The 22,115-nt window shown below is 36.5% G+C and overlaps 1 protein-coding gene across 5 annotated transcripts in view; it reads left to right on the forward strand.

Moving 5' to 3' along the window:
* The first annotated feature begins 1,803 nt into the window (after positions 1 to 1,803).
* LOC131045391 (calmodulin-interacting protein 111) overlaps positions 1,804 to 22,115 on the forward strand; it is a 72,915-nt gene continuing 52,603 nt past the window's right edge. For 4 of the 5 annotated variants that reach the window (XM_057978974.2, XM_057978975.2, XM_057978973.2 and 1 more), the window contains exons 1-5: positions 1,804 to 1,985; positions 2,360 to 2,793; positions 3,425 to 3,586; positions 3,939 to 4,945; positions 20,491 to 20,695. In XM_057978974.2, the coding sequence (XP_057834957.2) occupies positions 2,506 to 2,793; positions 3,425 to 3,586; positions 3,939 to 4,945; positions 20,491 to 20,695 (1,662 nt within the window). In that variant the 5' untranslated portion in view covers positions 1,804 to 1,985; positions 2,360 to 2,505. Of the gene's footprint in view, positions 1,986 to 2,359; positions 2,794 to 3,424; positions 3,587 to 3,922; positions 4,946 to 20,490; positions 20,696 to 22,115 lie in introns of those variants that run through there. The other variant, XM_059221216.1, reaches the window with a different exon arrangement.

Here is a 22,115-nt window from a genome sequence, read left to right on the forward strand (position 1 = left end):
ATTCTTCTATACGTACACTCAAACTTGTTCAAGTCTTTCTAGTAACAGGTTCTATGGTTTTTGAAAACCTCACTAGGTGTGTAGATCAACTTCCAGCTTTTGGTGTGTTAATTTGTTCCATTCAAGTTATTTTTATACAAATGATAAATTTGTACAGACTTCAGACTTGAGCTATGCACTTCTAACTCTTTAATTTTTTTTGAGATTCCTCCGATAATATCTATGGCCTGTTCATGATCTTATTGTGCAGATCTATTGGCTTTTGAGCAACATTTTAGGGTTTAAACCATGATTTAGCACTAGATCTATCCTTTTTGGAAACTTTTTTTGTTCTTACTGTGGGCATTATTCTTTTGATTCACCAGTTGAACTGTGCAGAAAAGAGTCATAGATGGATGGAGGGCCTTCACCACCATGCTTAATGTTGTCATCAGTGGCCTACACATTTCATAAATTCGGAAGACATTATAGGATGTTTTTAGCTAAATGCTAAAAGTTACAATAAAATTTATACAAATGCTTTTGCCACTTAGCTATCACAAACTTATACAATATAATTTATCAATGCTAGCTTTTTTGGTATTCTAAAACATCCTTGTTGGAACTCCCTACCAATGCACTTTTTCTTGGGCAGGTTGTGCTTAATTTAACCCTATTTGGACGGGCTCAGGTTTCTTCTTACTTAAAATTTCAGATGACAAGGCATGGATCTTGTGCAGAGTCGAGCACTGTGAGTAGTAAAACACTGTAAAAGGTTGAAGGAAACATAGAATTACAAAATGTATGCTTCGAAGTTATCCATCTCATCTAGATGTCATTGTAAATGAATCTTAACTTTCATATTTTAGTAGGGAAGGTGGTTGGCATTGTTGGAGGGAGTGGATTTGGAAAAAGTAATGTCATTTTATTCATCTAATAATTTTGCATTGGATTTTCTTTTTAGATCGATAGATGTATTGACATGCTACAACATCTATCGCTTGCATTTGGCTGTTTAGTAGTTAGTACCTTACTATATTTTTATTACATAAAAATGCTCATAAAACATGTGGATTTTGATAAAACTTGGCAATATGTGTATTGCTTGAATTTAAGCTCTATAAATTTTGAGCACTGTTATACACATAACATGGAAATTATAAACAAATTGTAGCCCATGGTACTTTATTGATTGTGTGATCGTAATAATGTGAATCAAATGTATGAAAAACTTTTATTTTTATTTTGAAATTAAGAGTTTTTAGATTAATATATGTTTTTATTATCAAAATTAGTAGAAAGCATTTTTTATATGACACTAACAAGAGGAGAAAAGTGTAAATAGAATTTAATTACACCATAGAAACATTTTTACATAGAATTTTTAAAATATGAGTATACTAGTTTATTTGTACAAAGAAAGCATATGAATAATATACAACTTTCTTCATTTAGCTTAAATAAATTCAACAACAAAACTTAGACCATGGTATATATCGTTAATGATGTAATAATTTTAAATTAAAACACTGTGTTATTCTTTAACTCAAATTCATATTACATCTAATGTTTTTGAATTAAAATTATTTAAGAATCTTTTGTATCAACATTTTAAATATGATAATATAAAAATCACTTAGACAAATTTAATCCAAATTTTTTCATATATTCTACAATAAATTATGGAAACATCACACCTTTAATCAATTTTTACTGATAAGAATACAATTAATTATTTATATTATTATTTTTATTTATATTTCAAATGTGATGATATAAAGGGCTTCTTATAAATATCTGCTTTTTTTTTTCGAAATTCAAAAAGGCGGCGCAAACCAAAAGAACTGATAAAAGAAGAGGAGCGGAGCTCAAAAACTTCCATCAGTCTTTGCACTCCTTAGCAGCGCAGACAACTTCAACGAACAGAATGGTGAACAGACGGTGACCACAGCGCCTTTTACTGGCTTAAAAATTCAATGCGAGCGACTATTCAATGTTTGCGGAAGGTATTCTCTCTAACTGCAACTTAAAACGTTTAAAACCTAAAACATTTCATTGCCAATTTCCTGACTGAATAATATGTAGACAACTTTTGTATTGCGTGGTTTTAATTTTGATGTTTTTGGTCTTTTGTCTTTGTATTGGCGGAAACCGTGATTTTCTCCATGGCTGCCTGCGTTTTCTTTCGTTTATTTTGATAGATGAGATACTTCTTTAATTGTTTTGTTATCTGTGCATTTTGATAGATAGAATTAATCGATATTCGATCCGGGTTACGAATTGATGCTCTTTCAATGGTTTCTAGTCCGGTTGTGTTTGTTATTTGTTATTTGTTATACGGTTAACCGTGTTTTAAAATTTATTGCCTTACGTTTTATAGGTGCACTGGTGTGAAAAGTCTAGTTCATGTTGGATTGTGATGGGTTTCCTGCTTCTAGGGCAATACCATTTGTGCATAAGCCAGTGAAACTCTGAGAAAACTATTGAACATCGGTTACCATTGCTTTGGTAGAGAGCGGAGAAAATATGTCTTTGCGTTCAAGAAAATCTTTATCCTCATCCTCACCTGCCGCTGACAAGACGCCTAAGAAAGCTGAAAAGGTTGTGCACCAGAAACAGGAGGATGAAGGCATTATCAGAGATGCACTGGAGAAGGTGAGCAAGAAATATCCGGGTTTCATTTCAAATGATGCTTTTCAGGGATCTGTTGTAGAGATGGAGTCTAAAGAGAAGTCTGGTAGCAGTGGGGCCACTCTTTGGATGTCAGAGGCTGCCATGTTTGCGAACTCTTTCTTCCCTGGCAATTGTGTTGCGGTATGCATGTATCTTCTCTCTTTTTGGTAGATTATTTGTAATTAAGTGGCAGAAAGAATCTAGGGTTTCCAATTCATGCATGACTAGGGCTATAATGATAAAAGAGAGAATTTCTTAGGTCCTGGTCCCTTTTTTCAAATTTGGCACCTATAGTGTCAGCCTCGTAAGCAGGCTCCACAGTAAACGGAGCCTTGCCAATCCACCTGCGACAGATCCAATATTCAAATTGCTTAGCAGAAACATAAATGTTTAAATTGCTTATCTACCCTGCCCCGATATCCATACTCATCTCATGGTATCTATATATAAATCTAAAATGGCCATACACTTTTTGGTATATTTGCCAAACCTACTTCAAAATCTCATTTATTTTAACAGCAGTTGCTGGAACTAAACATTTGTAGTCTATGCTGATAAGAGTCTAATGTGATTCCAGTTTTTTGGGAAAAAATTGTTAATCTATTTTACTTGGAGTTTGATATTTTTTGCTTTTTGCTACGGGTGAGTGGTAACAGATTATTATGGTCAGACTCAGTTTTTGTGTGGTGTCTAAGAAATTCTTTAAAGAAACGACACTCCTTATGCACAAAGAATGGTGTTGCAGATGTACTTAATCAATGTGTACATGCAGGTGTCACTAGCAGTTTCTGCAAGAAACTTTTCATCCGATATGTTTCCACTCGAGTCATTGGCATACCTCTGCAGCAAGCATTATAACGTAGAACTGGAGGATAGTGCAATGGATGAAATCGGGACTCACTTTGCATGTGCAATTGTTTGGCCTTCACGCAAGGTGAGGTTGTTGGCTGCTATAATAAGTTTTTTGTAGCGTGCCTTCATTACCTAGGAGTATTCAATCTTGAAATGCATGTTGAGTAATTTGGAAAGTACTTTAGGTCTGGAAAATTACTTTTAGTAGTCTACAAAATGCAAATTGGAAGTATATAGTTTATAGAATGAAATCTATGTTTCTGATTGACACCATAATTGAAACAAGGGCCATGCAACTATATTTATATTAGTTGCTCTTAAATTCTGACTTACACGGACATTTTAGAGTTTAATGCTTTATGATTTGTGAAAAAATCAATTATGCTATTTTAACCTTTTTCTTGTGGCACTGAGTCAGATTTGATTGCGTGCAGCTTCTTAAGAATGGGGTAAAGTTATCCAAACACCTGTCATTTACCATGGGAAGTCCTTCTCTTGGAAGATCTGTATACATTACCCCTCTTCATGTGAATAGCACATCTCAGCGTGTAAAAAGAATTGTGAAATTACCTTCTCCAAAAAATGATCAGACGTGCCAAATTTCACTTAGTGAATGCATTGATCTTAGTCTCAAATGGCTTATCCCAAAGAGTTCTTTAGGATCATCTTATGAGATTTCTTCTTTAGATCATGCAAGCAGCAATGACTGTGAAAATGGGCAGTTTTCGTCTCCAAAAACACCTCTTGGATACAGGTCCAAGGTCATGCCTACTGCTAATATGGCCAGGAGTGGATCACCTTTAGTACGGTCATCAGCACTCAATGATTCGCCCCAACTTAATAACAATGAGGTTACTTTATTTCATAAAGATACTGTGGAGGAAACACCCTTACCGTGTTCTCCTAATTGGGCTGCTATTAGGGCAGTTATGGAAGATGGGAAGCTAAAAGAACTCCTTCAAAGATATGCTGTGCGTTGGCTTAGTGATCGTATTTTACTCATGGGCAATTTTGTGATGATTCCAGTATGTGGTCAGATGTGCGTTTTCCAACTGAAAGATGCAATGCTTTCTTCAGAGAGCTGTGAATTGAGGCAGACTTCTGAGTATGCAAATTCTTGTAACCTCGGTAATACTTTTGCAGATGCAGAGAGGTATGTCTTAGATAGCAGCAAATCACATCTAGTTTATACTGGATTTCTAGTGGGACGTGAGACAAATGTTAATTTAATTTCAGATCCGGATCTTCTATCAAATTCCCACAAGGAGATTAATTTGACAGCAAATATAAGAGACAGAAATGGTGGAGACAGTGAACCAGCAAGAGCTTGTTTACCTTCAGAGAGAATGAGATTTTCTTTATTGGGCGGTCTTTCTGAGCACATTGCTTCACTTAAGGAAATCATCAATTATTCATTATTTCATCCACAAACCTTAGCGAGGTATTTGAGACTGGATCTTCTATGCAACGCAGCTACAAAATTTTATAAAACAATTTTATCTCTAAGGAGTTGCTTGAGAAAAGTGCTATTTTTTAGAGTCTAGAATCTAATTTTAGTGGCATGTATTTTTAATGTTTCTGTAGGATGCTATTCATTTATTTTGCATCTGTAATACAGATTTCCGGTATGTAACACAGGACTTTTTTTTTTTTTGGAACTATGACCATGGGGGCCACTCCCATACATGTTGATTTCAATACATTCATAGCTTTCCTAACCTGGGTAAGCCTTGACAAAATTCTTCCAAGGGGAAGATTTTGATACTGTTTGTTTTTATGTGATATGGCCATAGTTACAAAATAGGCTCACATCCAGCTAGAATAAAATGCATAATCTAAGAAACTATACATGAGACAGAAACGTGATATTTAAATTATCCACCTTGCCACTGCTAGCGGACTATCCACTACCAGTCTGCTCATCTTCACTCTTTAGCTGATTGCACTTACTCCTTCAAAATCCCAGTCACCACTGATGCCACGATTCCTGTCACTCTCTTCCAAAAATTTAGGGACTGGATGTGCTTGCTCCTACAACCTTTTTCTTGTTTAGCATCTTGTGTTGTGAGAAAACGTATCCACAGTCCCATCACTTCTCCATCTATAACAAGCAATGGACTGTGGTAAGGTGGAAAACCTTTGCCATTCACAAATTGTTTAGAGTAGAGCCTAATCCTCCCAGAAATTTTGCTTGATGAGAGCTTCAGCTGATTTAATGAACAACCTCCTTTTCCTCCCCCAAATTGAAAAGAATACGAACAAAGCATTGATGCAATGTCTGTGTTTACTTTGTATCTGAGATTAGTAAACACGAATTCTTATCCCAGAACACATTCGATGGAAAAGTTATTATATCTGCTTTCACCATTAAAATCTTCTTCATTCGCTTGGTACTGATGACCCCGATGAAGGCCATTTGCCTCTGATTCATTATAAGCTGAATGCTTGTATGTATCGTGTTCTGTGGTTCATGTTGGAGATTAACTAGTCTAATTTAAAATGGATGCGCTACCTATCAGGCTGTGTTGTTTTACATACCATCATGTGTGCTGACACATAATTAGCATACATGTCTAGGTTCTCCCTCATTAAATTGTGTTGGCTTAACATCCTATCTTCTGCTTCCACTCTTTAATGAAAGTAATGATTTGTTTAACTTGGCAATCATTCCATGAATTGTAATGATATCACCTTACGGTGCAATCAACTATCAACTTGCTTGAAGGATATAATTCATTCTATAGATTGAATAGGGAACCAAAATTCTCTCATGTGTTTTTTTGTTGTGCATGATTATCTCCTCTTTGTGATCAATTGCATCATTGGCAAGGTAGTCGGCTTCTTTATTTACTTCTATATATGCATTTTGAGCGTTGAAAGAAGTTAGGGAATCCAATTTTGGCCATATCGTTTGCAAAATGTTAGCTATTTTCTAGTTTGGAGCCCTCTTTTTTAAACTGTGTTTATGATCACCATCAAATCTCCTTCAATTTTAGTTGTGTTGATTTCGTTTAAGTTGCATACTTGCAAGCCAAGCAAATATGGCTTGTGCTTCAGCTTTATTGTTGGTTCTGATCTTTAGTTTTTTGAGACTACAACAATTAGGCATGTTGACTCATCTTGAATAATGGAAGCAGCTCTTGAAGGTCAGGGATTTCCCTTTAATGCTCCATCTAAATTCAATTTTCTCCATCCGATTTTGGGGGGGGTGCCATTTTATCCCTATGCATGGATTGATCAAAGAGTTAACTTTGTTAGTATGAATGTCCTCGTCCAGGTCTTCATCTAATAAATTCACTTGTTTCTTTCTTTCCATGCTTCCTACTGTGTAAATGCCATATGGGTTCATTGTCCATAAACAGGAAAACATAGAATTTATTTCTAAGGTGCTGGTTTGGGTTCGAGAACCTGGTTAGCCGGTACGACAAAATTTTGAAAAAGGGTTTGGGTTCGTTAGTACAAAAACAATGTAAAAATTATATTATAATACATATATTAATATATAGTAATAATAATATTATATTATATAATATTATTGTATTAATATCATATATATTATATAATATTTTTTTTTTGATAGGTAATTGGCCGAAGCCTGAATAGCTTTTGACTGGAGCTATGAACCAGTGGGGACACAGTAGGGGGCCCCATCCCCATTACATATCTTTTGAATTATTATTATTATTATTATTATTATAATTATTATTATTATAATTATTATTATGTTTGATTAGATTGACCCCAAGACCTTCCCCATCCTATGGAAGGCCAAGAGTCACAACTTAGAATTCCACTTCAGATGTCCCTATTGGGAATTGAACTTGGGTCTCCACAATGAGAACCCAGTGTTTTAACCAGTTAAGCTCAACCCCTTGGACTATATATTATATAATATTATTATACAATAATATTATATAATATAATATTATTATACAATAATATTATATTATATAATATAATATATAATATTATTAATTTATTATATAATATATTATATTATATGATAAATTAATAATATTATATATATTAATATACAATATTATTATTATATTATATTATATTATATAATAAATTAATAATATTATATATATTAATATACAATATTATTATTATATTATATAATTTAATCTAATGACCATTGTGCATTCGTATATTTTAATAATGATAGACAACTTAAACAATTGATTCCTTATATTATATAATAATGATAGCCAACTTGTATAAACGGAAGCCATCATTATATAATATAAGGATGGCTTCTGTTTATACTTTATACAGGTTGGATGAATGATTGCTTCGGTAGGGTGAAAATTAACTTAAATGATAAAAAATTTCCTGACAGATGACTGCAATTTTTTTTTTTTTTTTTTTGCGTATGACAGCGAATATACGAACCCGTTGGTGAACTGGACTGGTACCACGGACCCTGTGCAAACCAGACTGGGATCGGGCTGCCCAGCCAGCGAACCCAGTAACTTAGATTTATTTGGATGTTGGGGCATGAATTGAATATTGCTAGGAGGTTCTTAGGTACAACACCTACCTAGCTTAACCTTGCACTTAGCCATTGCCAACATTGGGTTGTGAAAAGGCAAGTGACCAATAGATGATCGAGTGTTTTCTCGTCCTCACCATAGAGACTGCATTTTGAAGGACCTGCGAAACCAAGTTTTTAAAATTTGTCAACATATGAATTTTTCTTTTGGATAGCTTTGTAGGCAAAGACTCTTACTTTGGGGATAGACTGCTTGTGTGCAAAGATGAGTTGGTTAATCTCTCTCTTGGCAGGGTGACTTTGTCACTTTGCATTCCATTTGTTCAATGTAGTTTCCTTAATTGGAACAACTTCATTTAAGCATATCTCAAGCCTCCTTTATGAAGAATTCCAATTTAACAACTGTGCTTTCAAGGGGGCCTGTTGATTCTCTGGAATTCCTAGACCATTTCCATTCATTAATGCCACAAAAGTTTCTCGGTACAATGTTTTCTCTTACTTTAGGGCTCCATACTTTAATAATTATCATCTCTGCTTTTGTCATCTCCTCTGCTTTGTGACCATTGGGTAGTCATTCGTGAATCCTCCTAGAAATTTGCCTTGTGTCCATTCATGATTCTCCTATAAGGTGGTGAGTAATGATATTCATCTAGGATAACATGAAGTCCCTAAGGTGGAAGTCCCTTGAGGAATTTGCAACTGTTTAAATGCATTTAAGATCACTAGTGTCCATATATTTATTTTGGAGGATTTTTTGTCATTTTAGGTTGGGTCTTGTGAACATACCCCAAATTAATTTCGTCCCCAGTGCTTTATTTTGTATCAAAATGTTTCTCATGCCTGCACCACCCATTTCCTTTGGGGAGCACACTCTCTCTTAGGTAACAAGGGGGGTTCTTTTTACAATGGAGTTTCCTTGCCTAAGGAATGATATCTTAAATTTTTCAAATTCATTGCGAGCCTTCAAGGGATCTTGATGTAGGACATTAAGTAGATTGGGATGGTGGAAATCACTGACTTGAGCATTAGTATTTTCTTGGCAAAGGAGAGCCATGTGCCTTTTCAGAATGCAATACTTATTTATTAGATCTTCCCAATAAGCTTCCCTACTTGCTCTTGTGAATAAAAGGACTCCCAAATATTTACTTGGAAGGGACCCAATCATACACCCCATACATCTATATATTTCACTTTTTGTAGGTCTGTTCAAATTTCATACATTGAAGTACAAAAATCTGATTTCTTTGTTTCTAATTTGGCTTGAGGCTTGTGCATATTTCTTAAGGGTGTTGGCAATTTGCTGACCTTTTGCTATGCTTTCTTTTCCTAAAAGTATATTATCATTTGCAAATTTTTGGTGGGTGATACTATTATAGCATTCATGCCACTTGTCACCTTGATGCCATTCCACAACCCTATGTTAGTTAAAGCTTGGCTCAATCTGCCTAATGCTTTGCCATGATGATGAATAGGAATGGGTCAATAGGGTCTCCTTGTCTAAGAGCATTTGAGGAGTTGAAAAGCCTAGATGGATTGCCATTCATTATCATTAAGAACCTAGGGCTAGAGATGTAGTTGAATACCCACTTTACCACTAGTGACAAAAACTGACTTTCTCCATAACTTTCATCAAAAAATGCCAATTAACCCTATCATTGGCCTTACTATTGTCCAACTTGACAATAATACCCTTCACTTTGTGACTAGTATTTGATCAAAGATTTCTTGCCTTGGAACAAACCCACTTTGTTCTTCTAAAATCACTTATGGTAGAAGGATTTCTAGTCTATTGACCATGTTTTTAGAAATTATCATGTCACAATATTAATGTTACAAGACCTAGACTCGCCTTGGAGTAGGCAAGCTGATTTTTGACTCAGTGCCTAGACTACACAAATTAAAAACCCAAGAAATTCAAAGATTTTTAAGGATTGAAAAAATATTTCATGCACCTTTTAATAAATAAACCTTAAAGACACAATAATCTCATCAATCAGAAGCTACTTTGATCACATACACAGTATACATTGATCACATAAGTATAAACACAACTTTTAGCTGAAGGAAATAACACATTTAGATACATAAATATTGTCAAATGTATACAACTCATGGAATATGGAATCCATGGCATCAAAAGTTCCAAACAAGTATCAAAACAAAAGCTAGAAGTCTATGGCTCAAAGGAGCTTGTATCACTCGATGCTCTTGTGTGGGCGTTTAAGATAGGTTTTGGATGATGATGCAACCATGATATCTGCCCGTGCCTTAGACTCAGTGACATCCTGTTGACGTGTATTTTGTACACCATCATACACAGAATAAAATACCTAAAGGCATCTTATCCTCTCTTGAATAAAGCCTCTAACTGCTGAAGATTCGCATGAAGGATCAGTTAGGATGACTCCAATGTTCTGGTTAGTAGGGTCTCTACGTGTGGACAAGCTCGCCGTGGTATGATGTGATTTGCTGTATTCTCAAGGGGTCTTACGCTTCCGAAAGCCTAAGATTTTACTAAACTAAGAAGCTTTTTTTTAAAAAAAAAATGACAAAAGAGAAGGGTTTTCAAGAGGTCTAATCTAGTCTAACCCTAAGAATGACTTAGTGTGAACAAGACTTGGCAAGATTCAACCAACTTCAATTTAGCCATAAGATAACAACTCAATTGAAATTGATGCGATCTTCTAAGGTAACGAAATGATTTTCAACGCATCAAAGATCAAAGACACTACCACGAAGGTACATATCCAAGATACAATGATGTTTGAAGGTTAAATGATTCAAATATCTCCAGTTGACCACGCAAGGCGTTCCTACAATCAGCAAGAAGCTAGTGGTTTGGATTACGAATCCTACCAAAGATCAAGTCTCACACTATGTCCTTCAAATTAACACACTACTTTGATTGAGCATGATTCAAGTAAATTGAACAACCATGAAGATAACCAAGAAAATTGCAACAAAACACCATAACTTCAATATTTCATTGATTTCCAAGTCATCATGTACAACAATTGCTTGAATTCCTTTCCTCAAAACTCAATCTTGCTACAAAAAATAAAATTGCTTCTAACTCTAATCTCTCTAATACAACAAACTCTCTGATATCTAATTATTACCAATGAAATGAAAAATGAGGGTATAAATAGCATCCTCAATTACAATGAAAGGTCCAGATTGAAAGTAGATCAACGGTCAAGATCATGACACCTAAACCCTAATTAGGGTTTGTTACAAATGGCCTCCTTTTTACTGAACAATATTAAATGCATAGCCAAATATTAAATTTGGCACAAAACCCTAGGAGACATAAACCAATGACAAATAAGATGCCATGTCACCTATAACAACCTCTCATCTAGAATCTTATTCCCTTTCCAATTCTCTTTTTTAGCATATGTAATGAATCTTGACACGATTCCTTCGATCTCAGCAATTGGAATCTTGGGAAGATTCTTCATACTTTCTTCCAAGTGGATGACCTGATCGAATGCATCTAGAAGAGCTGCGTCCCATGAAGATTCAAGTTCCTTTGTTCTTTCAATCAGGAGCATGGTGGCAAACATCTGATCATATTGCTCGTCTGTAACATTAGCGTCCTTGCAAAAGATGACCTTGATTCTATCCTCTAATTCCTGCATATCCACATCCGTCTCGACCTCGATCCTCCTGCCAAGAATGGTACGAAGTACCTCAAATACTCTGTCCTGGATAGGATTGATCACCTCCTCAACTTGGCTACATTTAGTACTGATGTCCTCGAAGAGAACACTCTTCATATGGAGTAAGGTTGACCACTGAAGCAAACTGTGAGGTCCTCCATCCATGATCTTTTCTTGTGCTAAGACCCTCCTTGATGTGTGTCTAATTACTTTCAAGACAGGAATGATAACATCTTTGGTATGAGCGAATGCGGCTACTGTTATCATCAAATTGTGGATTATCTCAAGAACCTGGATAGCTTGATGAATAATCTTCATCATCCTTGTTACAAACTCTACGACAACTGTATGAGATTTATCCATCCAAGTACTCGTACGCTGGACCATATTCCTGAATCTTTCTGCCTCATTAATTGATTGAAGTGGAAGTGCCTGTATAGGTGATCTCGTTGGATCCTGTCGTCCCAAAGGTTCATTGAGATGACTGAAATATGTCCTCCATGCACCTCTCTCTCTCTCAAGCTTTCTATTCTTCTCCATTTCTTCTCTAAGCTTGTCTTTCAATGCTTCAAATGAATCGGTGGCATCATCCAATGTCTGCTCTGCTGTGGATGGTCCTAGCTCAAATGTCTGTATATCATATTCCTCTGCTAAGATCTCTCCCTCATATTTGTCTATTGCCGGTGTAGCTATCTGTAGTTTTCTGGATCCAGTCTCATCTCTAATCATCTTGGACATCATGGTAGCCTTCCTCTTCTCTGTTACTTCGTGAGAACGTCCAACAAGGCTTTCCAAATCAATTGCATTATCTTCGTCTTCTATCACGATCACCTTGGTTAATCTTTCCTTCAACCAATCTGGGATGGCTGATCTTGTCTCTTGAACTTGAATTTTCTTATGTACTACTTCTTCTTCTCTGGGAGGAGATGTTATTTCGTTGCCTTCTCTATCTTCATCTAGCTCATAATCTTGGAGAGATCCATCTGGTGAGCCTTGCTGTGCCTGTCCTTCTTCCTGCCTGTCGTTCTGTACCATCGACTCCATGGATTCTTCCACTTGAAGTGTCCTTTTCTCTGGTCGAGAAGATGTACCAGATGAACGATCTCGGTTGGCCTCTTGTTTCTTCTTGGAAGATTCTCTCTTTCCAGGTCTCTCTTTCCTCTTCGAACCTCTTGGATGGAGATTGCCCTCACTGGCACATCGAAGGTTACCTTCACCTGAATTTCTAGGATTAGGATTGCCTTCACTTACACTAGCTCCACCTTCGGCTGGTTTCTCTTCCAAAGTGAAAGTCATAGCTATGCCTTGCTCTCTCAACTTCTGATGCTGTACGTCAACCCATCTGCGAGTACAAGACAAAACTGGAGCCATCAAAGTATCTAGATCCATGACCTCAGGCTCATTCCAATCCAACCTTATTGTTTTACTTTCTTGATCATAGGATGACTGGATATGTCTGCCACTGTCCTGAGCTTGGTCGGCCACTCTGTAAATCCTGCATTTCCTGATGAAATCCAAAGGCAATCTAGAATGCATTTTTCGTTTCACTTCAAGATCATCTAAGAGATTTATCATAAAATCTTCTATTTGGTACTCATGCTTAAACTTCCTACCGACTGTCTCCTCTAAATGTCCATGTGGATCAAAGCTTTCCCTCAAAGCAAAGGTTGAAAAAGAATACAAGGCTAACTCCTTCTCTGCGTCATCCATAGCTAAAGCATTAGGACATACCTCAACTGAATTGCCCAAAATGATAGGTACCGGAACTCCATTCCCATGTCTGTGTCTAAATGCCTTCGCATACGCTGCCAACTATCTTGTTACTTCAAGTAACACAATTCTGTCTGTCGGATATCTCGGCAACATGTATGGAGGTAAAGGACATCCATGCACTCTAATATAAGTGAATTTCGGAAATTGAATAAACCAAGCACCGTACCTCTTCACCAATTCTTGTGCATCCTGAGATAATCTGTTGTGAATCCCACCTTGCAATGTCCTTGTGATGTTCATCGTGAAGGTATCATTAACTAACCTGTAGTTGCTTCCTGGCGGATGATGCAAGTAGGCATAGGAATCACAGGCTCTGACCTCGCCAGGTCCTCTTCCAATCACTCCTCTATGAGGTAGTTCTGCGTACTCAAAACTCCTGATCAAGGCATAGATGACGTATGAACTCATGTGGAAGGACTTGGTAGCCTTGAGTCTCCTCAACTGTACGTCCAAGCAATGGCTAATCATTCTAGCCCAATGAATTGTTCCTTTACCCTGAACTATCACTTGAATGAAGTAGAACATCCACTTCTCAAAGTAGAAGGCGTGAGGGGCTCCTGTGACTCGGTTGAGCATTGTAATCAAATCTCTGTACTCTTCCTGGAAATCAATCCTGTGCGGTGTGTTCGGGATCTTGCTTAGACGGGGACGGCTCTTGAGTAACCAGTTCTTATTAATTATGCTTAGACAAGCATTTGGATCATCTTCGTACATTGACCTGGCTCCCTCTATGCTCTTGTATATCATGTCCCTGTGTTCTGGAAGATGGAAAGCTTCACTTATAGCTTCCTCTGAAAGGTACGCCAAAGTGTTTCCTTCATTGGACACGATCGTTCTGGACTGAGGGTCATAATGACGAGCACACTCGATCATCAACTCATGGCACTGAACAGCTGGAGGAAAGCCGGCCGCCTTAATGATGCCACTCTCGATTATTCTTCGGGCGACAGGTGATGGCTTGCCAATGTAGGGGACCTCTCGAAACTTCTTCGTGCTGAAGTTACCCAAGTTGGTATCTCCAATGTTGCTCCACTTCGACACGATCTTGGTCTCCACTTCTTCGGTCTTTTGATCTTCCTTCATAAGAGCTGAACGACTGGTGGATGCTCCCGCCTTCGGGGTCGCCATACCTACACAACATTTCATAATGAGAAACTAGATTTTGCAATGCATAACATAGATTAGAGAATAATTTTAGGAAACTTCATGATAAGTCCTTGAGTTATCATTTCCTAAAAAACGATTGAGCAACTGGAATTCAAAATTCAAAATTTCAAAAATTAGGCTATGACGATCAAAACTAAAACAATAAAACCATCATCGCCATACCTTAGAAGAGAGCTAACTCTAGAACGCAAAATGAATAAAATCGCATAGGCAAAATTGATGTTAGATAATCTTCAACGTGATCTCTTCTTCAAGTTAGCAACTTCGCCACCTTTGATATGTCCTTGATGTGATCTCCAATGCCTTGGACAAGCTTGCACAAAATGAAGCTTTAGGTTCGCACCACCTTTGATTGATGTTTACGTCTTCCTTTGATGAAATTCGCACCACCTTTGAATATAAATTCGCACTTCTAACTACAACTCGCACTTCTCCTTCAAGATCGCATGTAAGAGATGATGAATGATGATGTGAAAATGACAATTCTCACCTCCCTTTATAAGCGCTCATACCACCCATTCACTTAGGCCGACTTGGTAATTAATAAGGCAATTTAAAACGATTTTTTAAATAAAAATAAAAGGCCGACCTCCATAAACCAAGCGCTTCATTTAATTTTTTAAATTAATTAATAATTAATTATTAAATGCCTTTATTATTATTTAATAAATTCGATTTTTTTTTATAAAGGCAAAAATAATTAACAAATGTCAAGCGCAATATTTAAATGCTAATTAATTGAATATCGATTTTCCTAGCATTTAAATAAATTCAAAAATGTTTGTTTAGTGCCAAAATTGAAAAGGTGGGAAGATTCAAACCTCATCGCCCTGGTCCCTGACTGAGGGACAGGAGCGATCCATTAACTTTGTCTTGATCCTTGCATTTTTGACGTTCAAGTCTTCATCTCCACGTTGAATTTGCCATTTTCGTTGGGTTCTTCGAGCTTGATTGATTTGCTTGTGTGAACGAGTGCCCTTTATGACCATTATCGCCCTGGTCCCTTGGAGAGGGACAGGAGCGATCTAGATGTTTTCACTTAGATCTTGCATCTTTAATCTCCAATTTTCATCATAAGGCGAATAATAACATTATTTCTTCATTCTATGCTTGTTTCACTTGACTTCTACAAGGCGTTTTGATGTTTGGAGGATCATCGCCCTGGTCCCTTGGAGAGAGGCAGGAGCGATCCATGTGTTTTCTCCATTTCAAGCTTAAATTGGTAACATCTTAACGTTCACCTCCCTTGTATCGCCTTCCAAATGATGTTTTAAACCTTGTGCAACTTTGCTTTGACGTGATCTTCAAAGGATAATAAGTGACTTAACAAATATCGCCCTAGTCCCTTGGAGAGGGACAGGAGCGATCTAGTGTTTTCTCCTTTATCTTTGTAACTTCGAACTTCAATCCTCATTGTGAGGGACAAACAATGTTATTCTTCCATTCCACTCTCGTTTCACTTGAATTCTACAAGGCACTTTGATGTTTAGAGGAATATCGCCCTGGTCCCTTGGAGAGGGACAGGAGCGATCTTTGTGTCCTGGCTCAAATTTGCAAACTTTTAACCTTTGTTCTTCGTTCATTACCTTCCAAATGACGTCCTCGATCTTGCCTATCTTGTCTTGATTTTGAAGGAGCATGAGTGTTTTAATGAAAATCGCTTTGGTCCTTGTCCAAAGGACAGGAGCGATATAAGTTCCTTGGCTTAATTGATAGCATTTTGACGTTTGGAACCTTCGTATATCATCTTCAAAAGATACCTTTGACCTTGTGCGACCTTGCAAAACCTTGACTTAACGTGGTTTTGGAAGGATTTGGCCAAAATAATCAATATCGCTCTGGTCCCTTCCTGAGGGACAGGAGCGAACTTCAACGTTTTAAGCTAGTCCTTATTTCGACCAACTTGCAATTACTTTTTATCGTGCAGAATAAAGTCCCTTGATCCTTCTTAATCACTTGATACTTGATAAACTTTTGAAATCTAGGCATTTATGAGAATTTCGCTCTGGTCCCTTGGAGAGGGACAGGAGCGAATTAGGTATTTTAGTGCAAATCCTTCAATTTAGTGACCTTTGATGCCTTGTGTTTGATTGAGATGCTTTAAAACGTCCTTGCCACCTTATGTCCGAACTTGGAGTGCCTTGGACTTGAAGAAAAGGCAACATTATCATTGTATCGCCCTGGTCCCTTGGAGAGGGACAGGAGCGATCTTGGTCCTGTAGGCTTCATTTCACTTTATCACCTTCAAAAATTATCTTCAACGGATTCGACTCACCTCCTTTCTTGCCTTCAAACATAAAACTTGCTTGATCTTTGCCCAGAATATACCTTATGAAGAACTTCGCTCTGGTCCCTTGGAGAGGGACGGGAGCTACAATGGTTTTCGCCCTGGTCCCTGACTGAGGGACAGGAGCGATTTTGCAATTAGGTCCAATTTTCTTCATGTTTGTGCTTTCAAATTATATTCAACAGGTAAAATGTACTTCCTTGGACTTCTTCAAATAGTCAAGTTGTTAAAATCCTGCAAGGACAAAGCAATATTTGATTTTGAGCTCCGGTCCTTCACTGAGGGACAGGAGCGATTTTGACTCCTGGAGGCATTTCCGTGTTCGTGAAATTCTTCAATTTATATTCAACGGAAAGATCATGCCTTTCTTCATCACTTCCAATTCAAAATTCATCTTGACCCTGCAGAGACAGTAAGATTTTTGAAAACGAGCTCCGGTTCTTCACTGAGGGACAGGAGCGATTTTGCTCCTACAGGCCAAAATATCAAGATTTCACAAATTTAATCACTTCACAAGGCAAAAACAAATCATTTCCAATGCCCGGGATCAAATATCAAAAAGGTCAAAATTTGGTCAAAATTACTCAATTGGACAAAATTCACATTTCATCATCAACACTTAGACAAATTTAAGACTCTGCACTTCAAAATGCCAATTGAAAATAGACCATTTTGGCGAATTCATTTATTCAAAATTTGCATCCTACAAAAGGAAGCTCAAAAAAGCTCTCAGGACTAACTGGATTCTGGCCTGAAAAGAAAAAAAAAGGAACCCTAAGGCTTGACCCTAAATCCAGACAATTGACAAACTACCAAAACCCTAAAAAACGAAGCGAAAGGCGAGCGAAAAACGAGCAAAAAGAGGGGGTCCCCATTTTAAATGGGGCGATGTGTGAAATGGTCACAACACATCCACACTAACATCCAAGGTTTTCTCATCAATTACTGTTTTGTCCTCAATCAATCTGTTGGTTTTCTCTCCAATGACATACAATTTTTGCTCAAAAAGTAGTTTTCTTCTCCTCCTCGTGTTTGAAAACAAAATGAATGGCTTATTAGGGTTGAGGAGATCACTTTATGAGTTTTTGTTTTGAGTTTAAGTGTTTTTTTTCTTTTTGCATTTACTTGCCGGGACCAAATCTTGCCAACGGACCATCTGGCAAGTCGGGCAGACTCGCCTTAGACCCGGGTCTGGAGTCCCAGGATTTGTTTTAGTCTTGTAACGGTGCAAAATATTACCCTATGAAATTGGATAGTAATGAACAAAATGTAGAGACAACCTTCTTCTTTGGGATGAGAGCAATGAAGGTGTCGTTTAAATCCTTGAGAGTTTTTTGGTGCATTCAAGATTCCTCCACTGCCTCCCAAATTTTTTTCCCATTAAAAGCTCAACATCTATGGCAAAAAGTTAAAAACTGTTGGGGAACCCATCCAGTTCTTCATCTTTGTTTGTGTGTTTCTAGGATACTCCCAATTTAATTTTTTCTTTCAAAAAAGGAGCCATCTACATATTGTTTTGGTCCTCTGAAACTAGTGCAGGAATGTGGTTCAACAATTTTTCCTGTTTCCTTAAGTCTGGGTCTTCCTAATTTTTGAGTTCCTAAAAACAATCCACTGTTTCTGTGCTGGTATCTTTTGGATCCTCCAAAACACTGCCGAAGACTTTGTTGAGAATATTCTATTAATACTTTTGTTGGCTCTTGTGGCATCGTGGAAAAACTGTGTTCTTATTTCCCTCTTTTAACCCAACTTTCCCAAGATTTTTGGTACCAAAATATTTCCTCCAGTTCAGCATGCTGTGCCATTAGTATCCTTTCTCTATGGTAAGCATCTTGATCCGTTGCTTTGGTTGTGATCTCTTCATTGAGGGCTGCCATATCTGCTTCCACCTCTTTCTTTTTAGTGAAATGTTACCAAATTGCTGCCTGTTACACTGTTTGAGATTTGTTTTAATGTTAATTAGTTTCTTAAATACTTCGAATTTTTTTAGAACCTATCTGCCCCAGTATAGTGTCCTTTTTGAAATAGGATTTAATAATAAATATTAATAAATTAAAATATAAAAGAATAATAATAATTTTTTTTTCATAATTATTAAATATAAAATTAAGATTAAAGTCTAATGAATGGTCAAAAGGAATGAAATAAATAGTTATGACTATTAATTTTTAAAGGATTAAGGTATAAAGGAGAGATCATTCTATGAGAAGAGGACATGAAGGAAGCAATCAATCAATTTGGAAATAAATGATTATACTTGTATCCTTCAAGAAATGGATATAAAGGCAAATCATTTCATTGAGAGAATTATTGAATAAATCATCAATTCATAAAGGAAACAAGCATTCAATCAATCAATTGGGAATATAACATTATGTGACTTTGCAAGTAAATTAAATTATGTTTTCAAAAGTAGTGATGGTGTGAGAAAGGGTGCGACTCTTCCATAAAGAAGATATGTAGATATATATGGAGATCATTCAAGCATAAAATTATTAAAAGCATCATTCAAGCATTTACTCACCAATCGATCAAGAAATATCAATCAGCAAAGCAATCAACAATAATCTAGCAAATACATCAAGCAATCAGTTTTGAATTTGAGGAAGCGTCTTACAAATAGGAAGGAGAAAATCCCTTCCAAGTTTATGAGAGGATATGGACGAAAACCCTTATTTATCAAAGGTTGGACAAAAACCCAAATCTTGATCAAGGAAGACGAAAATCCTCCAAGGTGGACTAAGAGTTTTAAGGACAAAAACCCTTGAATACTCTTGGCAAGTTAAGGATGAAAATCCTTGATATTGCCACCGTTGAGTTAGGGATGAAAACTTTTAACTCAGCAGATTTGTCAGTATTTCCAAAGAATTCATGATATGATTGATTTTGAGAGTTATGCTATGATTTTATTGATCTGAATATTATAATTAATTCTTAATCTTTGACAAAGCTATTATCATTTGGAGTATAAATATTATTGTTTTAAGGCAAAAAACAGGAATATCCCAAAAAGGTATATATCTAGGGGTTCCTTCCTCCACTTTTTCAATGGTTTTGTGAGTTCCTCATGTAACCACACATTTTTGAATTTCGAGGACATCTGTTGGGATGTTGATCTTCATGATCTGAATCTGAAAAGGATAGTGATTTGATCCCAAGATTCGAAGGATGGATGCTCTGTTTGATACAGTGAACATTGCTAATTTCTGTAATAAGCATCCCATCATATATTTTGTAATAAGCATCCCATCGTATATTTTGTAATAAGCATAATATTTAATTTTAAATTTATGATTACTGTCAACTGTGGATTAAGATTTATTATTTGGTTTCTCATTCCTTGCTTGTACAAATAGTTATGCTTGGTGTTTTTTCCCATTTGCCCCTAAATAAAATCTTCAGTAGACAATTTGTGTTAAGAAAATATTGACAAATTTTGAATATACTTTAGAAATTATCAATTGTAGAGCTTCAAATTTGTCTTTTTTAGTCACTGTATGAAGAGGGTTATCATCTGTAGAAGTCTATAATTAGTTTGATCTGATCTTTTGAATACATATTTCTATGTTTAAATTCAGTACTAATTATATACATCATCTCAGGCTAAAATTACAACCAACAAGGGGAATTCTTCTTTATGGCCCGCCTGGCACAGGAAAAACTTCCTTAGCATCTACTTGTGCTTTTGAAGCTGGAGTTAAGATGTTTACCATTAATGGTCCAGAGATTGTTAGTGAATATTATGGAGAAAGTGAACAAGCACTCCATGCAGTTTTTAAATCAGCAGAGCAGTCGGCTCCTTCTGTGGTAATCTCTTAAATTCTGTGCTTGTGAAGAAAATTGGTTTTTATTTGTATGCATTGTCTATTTATTTTTCAGTTTTGCTACTTTAACACTGAAGTGTCTTATGCAAGTACTAGAAATTTGTTGAGGTAACGATAAAGATGATTATCAAGGTCACAACCTAGTCAGCATGCTAGTTTGCAAGATGAGACCTTGCGGGAACAAGAGAAGATGTCAATTTTACATATCATATAAACATTTGAATTGTTCAAATCTGTAATCCGGGCTTTGCTCTCATGACTTAGATTGGGAGTGGAGCAAACCGTGCCAGTTGACCCACAAAATGATTTCACTAGTTTCTTACCTTGCCAAACGATCATAATGGCCCTTTTTTGGTAAGCAGGGAAGCAAAATTCTAAACTTTGTTGAAGATGCCATAGGGCTTGTGTACACAAGGTGTACACATTTTATCCTTTTATTATGTTGATATTTAGGCAACAAAATAAATGTTAGTCTTCAGGGCAGGTAAATGCTTGCCATCCTTGAAGTTTCCATCCAGCACATCCACATCACTAATTGATATAATCCTAAGTTGCCGATTTGGGACTTGGGTTCAGGTTCGGGTTTAGGGATCTGGTTTACCAGTTCAGCTAATTCTATTTTGGGGGTCTGGGTTTGTTAGTACAAAAAAATGTAGAAATCATATATATGCCACTTTGCTGAAAGGGTTTTTTGAGGTGGGAGATATGGTATACTTGAGGCTACAACCGTGTAGACAATCCTCCCTCAAGGGAAGCGGTGCTGAGAAGTTGAAATGATGATTTTATGTGCATGCAATTTGTGGAAGAGAGGATTGTCATGTCACTCCTTTATCCTAGTTGACCAACAAATATTAAAAAAGGTGTTTATAAACACCGATTAATTAATATATTTATATTTAAAAATAAAGTAAATATAAATAATAATGAATAATAAATTAAAATTTGAAATTTTAAACTTGGCACCTTGTTTTGGGCCTTAGTGCTTTTTTCAAACAGGTATATATCTTGGTGTAGGGTGCTAGGCTCCGGTAGTTGGTGTTTTGACAAGATTTTTGGGAATAATTTTCTGAAGCTGTTCTTGCTCAGACAAAAACTCTAGTAGGCCGTCAAGATTGGGACGAAATCCCTGGCATTGTTTTGTCAGTTCTTCACTAGTTGTGCTATTTCAGATTTGGTTTTCCTATTGTGATCATTGTGGATTTTTGTTTCCAGGTTTAGCTGATGCCAACCTTTGGTGACCTAATTTGAGCTTAATGAGGAAACTGGTCCAAGACAGTTATGGCAAATAAAACCTAGTTAGCCACACTTCAGGATTGCTGGTGATAAAAACTTTGGATGCTGCAGGACCAACCTGAGTTTAGGCGACTCCATAAGTCTCAATAACCTGTCAACAGAAAATTCTT

Source organism: Cryptomeria japonica, chromosome 1 (assembly GCF_030272615.1).
Source record: "Cryptomeria japonica chromosome 1, Sugi_1.0, whole genome shotgun sequence".
In the NCBI taxonomy this organism is placed as follows: domain Eukaryota; kingdom Viridiplantae; phylum Streptophyta; class Pinopsida; order Cupressales; family Cupressaceae; genus Cryptomeria; species Cryptomeria japonica.